Genomic DNA, 6,874 nt, shown 5'->3' on the forward strand with positions numbered 1-6,874 from the left:
TCTGCGAGCGCTTGGCGGCTATGGCTATAGCGCCGTAACTGACAGCAATTTGAATTTCGCGCTCCTGGAGAGCGTAGGCGGCTAATGGCTGTAGCGCCGTAACTGACAGGAATTCAAATTGCGCGCTCCCTGGAGAGCGTTGGCGACTGTGGATACAGTGCCGAACTTCACTAAAGGATTGAATTCAAACGGCAGCGGTTTGAATTCGCTCTTTTTGAGCTGGGCGGCTCGGCTCTCAGCGCCCAACTTTCACTTCCTGTAGCTTTCCTAAGGGGGGGGTTTTTGTTTGGGTGGGGGGGGTGCTTGGGGGGGGGGGGGTTGGGGTGGGGGGGTTTTTTTTTTTTTTTTTTTTTTTTTGTTTTTTTTTGTTTTTTGGGTTTGGTGGTTTGGGGGGGGGGGGGGGGGGGGGGGGGGCGGGTGGGGGGGCTTTTTTTTTTTTTTTGGGGCTCGTGTACTGAAGGGCTGGCTTTACGACGGGATTTTTTTGACCCTTTTTTTAACCTTTTGGTTTGAAGGGCGCCCATAACCTCAAACTCCCCTATATATATATTTGCTTGTTTTGGGGCTTTTCCCACTCTCAAACCCTCAACTTTTAATAAAAAAGGGGGATGTCTGTCTCTGAGTTATTTGTTGGAGTGGAGGTTTTCTGGAACACTGACATTTAGTTTTTCTTTTCTCATGTTATTTTTTTGTTTGCCATTGTAGCTTCATCCTTTCCTGGGAGATTCCCACTTCTACAATACTTGCATGGATGGAGTGTATCTGGATGGGAAAGGGAACCTCGCTGCCAAGTTTGATAGTGTGAACTGGGTGACCTTCCCAAATAAGTCCTTTGGGGCAGTGCAGTTTGGGAGGATAGACAGACCATGGGGGTCCAAAGACCTGGAATTCATCCTTGATCAGGAGGCCACAAACTGGTCCCAGAGGTTTAACCAGGTGAGCTGGGAGACTTTATGTAATGCTTTTCAAATTCTCTTTCTGTGATGATCCAGGGTGTGGCACAAACCAACAAAGTCAGAACGATAGGTAAAATCCCTTTAATACCTCCAACTTGGCCCCCAATGTCCAGTTATCTTCGGCTGGAGGAAAGTAAACTCTCCCAAGAACAGTCTTTAAAGGGAAGAAATTTAATCCGAACCCAAAGTACATGTTCTGTCATTGAAGTTTGGAAGATTTAGCGGTTTTCCATGCAATTCCCTTTTTTCCATTAGGGTGCGCTGCAAGCAGGTAGCTGAATTTAGGAGACTCCATAGAAATTCACTGGTTGGCCACTAGAGGGTGCATTGCAAGGTCTGGAAGACGCTGGTGCAGTTCACAGGTTGGCCCCTTGAGTGCGTTGCAATTCAGTACTTGACCCTTGGGTTACGTTACAAGTGGGTTGCTGAATTTAGGACCCTTGCACTGCATTGCAAGGGGGCTGCTGAATTTAGGAAGCTCCTGTAAAATTCATTATTTGACCACAAGGTGGTGCTGCTAGCTGGTAGCTGTATTTAGGACACTTGTGCTGCATTGCAAGGGGGCTGCTGAGTTTTTTGACTAAAGGTTGTGTTTAATTCCAGTAAAGGGAAAACTTTCTCACTTTGCCAGCAAAGAAAGATGGCATGCTGTATTTTTTTTTCTTTAAATTGCCAGCTGAATTTGGATTCCCTCTTTGTGGGGAGGAATTATGGCCCGTTTCTAAGGAGATGGCTCATCCTAAAGAATTTACGACTCTACTGCCTGGAGACCACATCATAAACTGGGTAGAAGGGCCTCTTTATGGCTGTCTTTCCTGCAAGGCACAAGCAATGAGGAATCGAAAGCAACTCCAGAGCTAGAGAAAATGCAGTTTCTTTGTTTTTTAGGACACAAGAAAGGATTACTCAGTCTCATTCAGCTGCATTTGTCTGAAGACAATAACTGGAGGGCTGCAAAGAGAGACGGAAAGGATGCCGCTTGTTTGTCTCTAGCAAATGGGGGAATTTCTGGCCCCTCCCAGTAATTCAAACAAGCTTTATAACTTCAGTTGCTCGGAGAGAGAAAGAGAGAGAGAATTCAGGGTTCCAATCCTTCTTTACTTTTCTAGGACATAAGATTAATGACTTTTCCACTCTTTCACTGGCAATCTGATTAACTCATGTCTTCACTTTGGGAATTCCGATTACATTATAATTTCACTCTTAATAGGAATTCAGATAATGTAATTTCACTGCTGGGATTCAGATTAGCACTATAATTTCACTGTTCTGTCTTTTAAATTTACTGGCTGAATATAAAGACAGTCAGGAAAACTCTACAAAGGCTTCCATGCAAAGTTTCTTTATTGGGTCACAAGGCATCCTCGAAATGTAACTCACGGTTATGTCGAGATACATCTAATGTCCAATTCTTTGCACATTTCACATAGTGTGAAATTATAGTGATCCCATAATGAAGGAGCAAAGGGTGAAACACCAGGACGGAGCTGGGGTCCAAGCAAGTGTAAAGGAAACTCCCCCACCCCAACCAAGGGTCAATTCAGTGACCAATCAGGATTACAGATGTGACCACCTGACATGAACTACATTTCCCATGATGCATTAACTACATTTACCATGAGGCATTCCCTTAAGGGGACAGCTCCCAATTCCTAACTAACTATCCCAATTCCCAATTAACTACATACTGTCTGGACAGCACAGTACATATAAATTATAAATAAAAACCAACACAAACCACGCTGCAGCAATTAACGAGACAAGGCAGAATAAGGAAATGCAGACTTCGAAAGATAATAAACCACATAGAGTTGGGAGGACATCAGAACCCAGATAAGCCTCGACAAACAAATATAATTCACACTTTCCTTCCAGCAAGGTGCTGTGCGCAAACACCCTTTTTAAATCCTGTTTTTCCAGCTGCAGCTAAGGAAGGGACTCGGGGCCCTTTTCTCACCCACGTAACCCACGTTGCTCCCTTATCCTCTCTTCCCTGCGTGCCCTAGGATGAAGAAGGGGTGGGCCTGAGTCTTCCTCTGAATGCCCAGCCGGACTGTGCCCTTCCCCAGTTTCTTTCACAGCCACTGGAGCCACACTCCCACTCCCTGTCATCTGCTCTACCTCCCCCTCGGAATCAGACTCCAATAGGGGCATGACACTTTCATTATTCCAACCAATTGGGAAATGTTTGGGAAGTGGGTGGAGATGGGATGAAGGATTGTGTGGGATCACTGTTTCCGATGAAATTGCTAGGCTCCTTGGAACTCCGAGTTGGACTCCATGATCAAGAGGTCTACTGAGGATTAGACAGAATCAGATGCTACTTGGTTCTTTCTTCCTTATTCATGTTATCACGAGTTGAGACTGATGATTGCTTTCCATGGCTTATGAAGGAAATTTTCTTTCCTTTGTTGGTCAAAATAGTGATGATGATAAAATTATCGATTCAGTGGCATCTAACTCTTGGCAATTCTATAGGCCACATCACGTGATCTTGTACTATTTATTTGAGTTTTTCTATCTTCAATGTCAGCTTTAATGGTGTCCAGTCACCTTGTTCTTTGACGGCCTGGTTTCCTTTTACTGATAACTCTTCTGAACAAAATTTCTTTCTCTTGCGAATTGTCCCACATGACAAACTAAGGGAGACCAAGTTTCAAGATTTTGCCTTCTAGGGACATGTTTGCCAGTACTTGTTTGTTAGTCAAAACAGTAAAACTAGGTTAAATGTCCAAGGGTCAGGAATTAGAGTGGAGAGTGCTACTGACAATCTTGGAAGGCAGTGGTGGGATTCAAATGTTTTTACTACCGGTTCTGTAGGGATGGCTTGGTGGGTGTGGCAAGGGAAGGACACTGTAAAATCTCCAGTCATTTGTTCCCAGCAGACGCCACACTCAGCATGCATCTCTTTTATACTCCCTTCCCAGCTGTGGCTAATGAAGGGAATCAGGGCCCTTTCCTCCCGTGTCAGGCACATAATCTACCTTCCTCTCTTCTCCGTTCCTCCCTGCGTGCCCTAGGATGAAGAGGGGTTGTGCCTGGGTCTTTCTCTGAACTCCCTCTCCCTTGAAATGATTAATGTCTCATGACTATGGCACCATTTAATCTTCTATGGTTGATGTTCCTTCTCTTTGGGTCAGTCTCTGCCTCGCTCCAGGTGTACCGAAAGCTGTCGTCCTGGCCAAGCCAAGGTGGTCCTGGAAGGAAGGCCTCTTTGCTGCTATAGATGTGTCATGTGTGCAAAAGGCACCATCTCCACTCAGGAAGGTATGGAACCCTAAGGGAAAAGGTAAAGCTATGAAGAATGGGGTGGAGAATCACAAAAGCATTTCTATTTAGAGATGTTTGGAAGCAAGCTTGCCTAAAATGTGCAAGCAGCAGTGGTGAGATTCAACTTTTTTTTTACCACCGGTTCTATGGGTGCGGCTTGGCGGGTACGCAGGCACCAGATGTATGCTTTGCGTGCCCCCAGAGGGTTTGATGCTGGCCTTCTCCTGGAATCCTGCACGCTCCCTGTGGGTTCAACAACTGACACGTGGCTATCCTTTGGGCCACATGAAGCAGCTGAGCTTCAAAACCAGGAAATAAAGATCAGAATAGAGCCATGATGGTGAATCTATGGCATACATGCTGAAAGTGGCATGCAGAGCCCTTTCTGCCAGCACGCGAGAGGTCGCCCGGAAGAATCCCACTGCACATGCGCGTGCACTGCCTGCTTGACAGCTGATTGTCAGGTATCTGGTGTGTGCATGCGCAGGGGGAAAGGGGCACGGGAGATTCACGTGCTTGCCTAGAGACGTGCGGTACATGCAGGGGGGGTCTTACAGGCATGTGCACAGATGCATGGCACATGGGGGGATTCTGTGCACATGTGCAGAGATGTGCGGCACATGGTGGGAAGCACACGCATGAGTAAGGGGCGGGAAAGCCATTCTCATTGCCTTTGGGTGCAGACACGTGAGCACAGGAACCCAAAAAGGTTAGCCACCACTGTTAGGGATACACCCTAGCAGAATCTGCACAGCAGTCAGGCAGGCAGGCAAAATATGTGAGATAAATGTTTTTGTAGCTTACACTCAGTAAAACAGATACACGGTGCTAATTAAATAATTTATTCCAGTAAGAGTTATAGCATAGTCAAACAGTCCATATATCATTCACTAGTTCAGTCTGTCCAGGTATTATTCAGTTGCAAATTCCAGTATCGAAAAAGAGAGGTCAGTAAACTTACAAATATCAGTCCAGTAATATATCTCCTTGCAGTAGAGATGTGAAGTCAAAAACTCCTCTCTTCCTTTAGCAACTCAGCAATAGGGGAAAACACGCAGTTAACAAACCATCAATCCATGCAATCCAGTAATTGTCAGGTTCTCTTGCTCCCTCTTATGGTGGTTTCACACCGCACCCAAAATTACATGCTTTGCAGTTTTAAAGTGACACACACTTAAACTTACAATCATAGTTTATATAGATTATTTTACCCAAACTACGTTAGGTAACCTATGTTATTCCTAACAACCACTGGTAAAGAGCCAGGGTTGGCAGGTAGGGCCATCTGCTGATCGTTGGAGTGAACCAGTTCATCACAGATGATCCTCAGAGAATTTCTCCTTTGACAGACTCAGATTTCGAAGCCCAGAATCTTAGCGATCATTCATAAGCATATTCAAAAAGACTGTTTTATTATCGTTGTGTAAAATTAAGAGTTCTTGCCTGTCTTCTCCCCAGATGCAGAGAAGTGCACAAGATGTCTAGAAGATCAGCATCCAAATAAAGACCAAACCAAATGCATCCCCAAGAAAGTAACCTTCTTGTCTTACAAAGAAGACTTGGGCATAATCCTGGCTTCCTCTAGCCTCATCTTGTCTTTGGTCACTGCCTTCGTCTTAGCAATTTTCATCAAATTCTTAGAAACACCCATAGTCAAGGCCAACAACCGGGACCTTTCCTACATCCTTCTGGTCTCTCTCCTGTTGTCCTTCTTGACTTCCCTTCTCTTCATTGGTCGTCCCAGGGCAGCCACCTGCCTTCTCAGGCAAACATCCTTCAGCATCATCTTCTCTATTGCAGTATCTTCCATCTTAGCCAAAACGATTACAGTGGTGCTGGCCTTCCTGGCCACAAGACCTGGGAATTCTGTGCGGAGATGGTTGGGAAAGACTTTAGCCAACTCTATTGTCCTTTCTGGCTCTGGTCTCCAAGTTATCATCTGTACCGTCTGGCTGGGAGTTTCTCCCTCATTCCCCGAGTCTGACGTGCACTCCCAGCCAGAAGAGATTGTTCTGAAGTGCAATGAAGGCTCAGTCATCATGTTTTACATTGCCCTCTCATACATGGGTTTCTTGGCTGCCATCTGCTTCACGGTGGCTTTCCTGGCCAGGAACCTTCCTGGGGCCTTCAATGAAGCCAAGCTGATCACCTTCAGCATGTTGGTCTTTTGCAGTGTGTGGGTGTCCTTTGTCCCCACCTACCTGAGTACCAAAGGGAAATATATGGTAGTTGTGCAGGTCTTCTCCATCCTAGCCTCCAGTGCTGGATTGCTGGGCTGCATCTTCATTCCCAAATGCTACATTATCTTACTACGACCTGACCTGAATACAAAGGAGCAGCTAACAGCAAAAAGTAGAGATGGTTTGAGAGTGAATGCAAATTAATCTTAATTGCCATAACCCTCTCAGATGCTGCTACATCATAGCTTGGATTCAAATTCAGGGGAACTTAGTGTATTCATTTGAAGACCTCCATGCCTTCCACTACTGTTGAAGATGTTGAAAATGCTGAAACATACCTAGATTCTTAGGGAGAAAAGCAAGATCTGTATTTCCAAACTGTCCTCCAAATGAATGGTCCCAAAATAACCTAGAAGACAACATAGACTTAAAGACTTCTCAATACATTAAAATATTCTGGCAAAGTTA

At 45.2% G+C, this 6,874-nt stretch overlaps 1 protein-coding gene across 1 annotated transcript; it reads left to right on the forward strand.

The window, feature by feature from the left end:
- The first annotated feature begins 703 nt into the window (after positions 1 to 703).
- LOC148126635 (vomeronasal type-2 receptor 26-like) lies at positions 704 to 6,874 on the forward strand. The gene is made up of 3 exons (XM_087928360.1): positions 704 to 936; positions 4,097 to 4,223; positions 5,685 to 6,874. Exons 1-3 carry the CDS (start codon positions 748 to 750, stop codon positions 6,608 to 6,610), a joined length of 1,242 nt encoding a protein of 413 aa, XP_087784486.1. The 5' UTR covers positions 704 to 747; the 3' UTR covers positions 6,611 to 6,874.

The sequence above is a fragment of the Pseudonaja textilis genome, chromosome 2, assembly GCF_049901715.1.
Source record: "Pseudonaja textilis isolate UNSWEBS1 chromosome 2, rPseTex1.2, whole genome shotgun sequence".
Taxonomy (NCBI): Eukaryota; Metazoa; Chordata; class Lepidosauria; order Squamata; family Elapidae; genus Pseudonaja; species Pseudonaja textilis.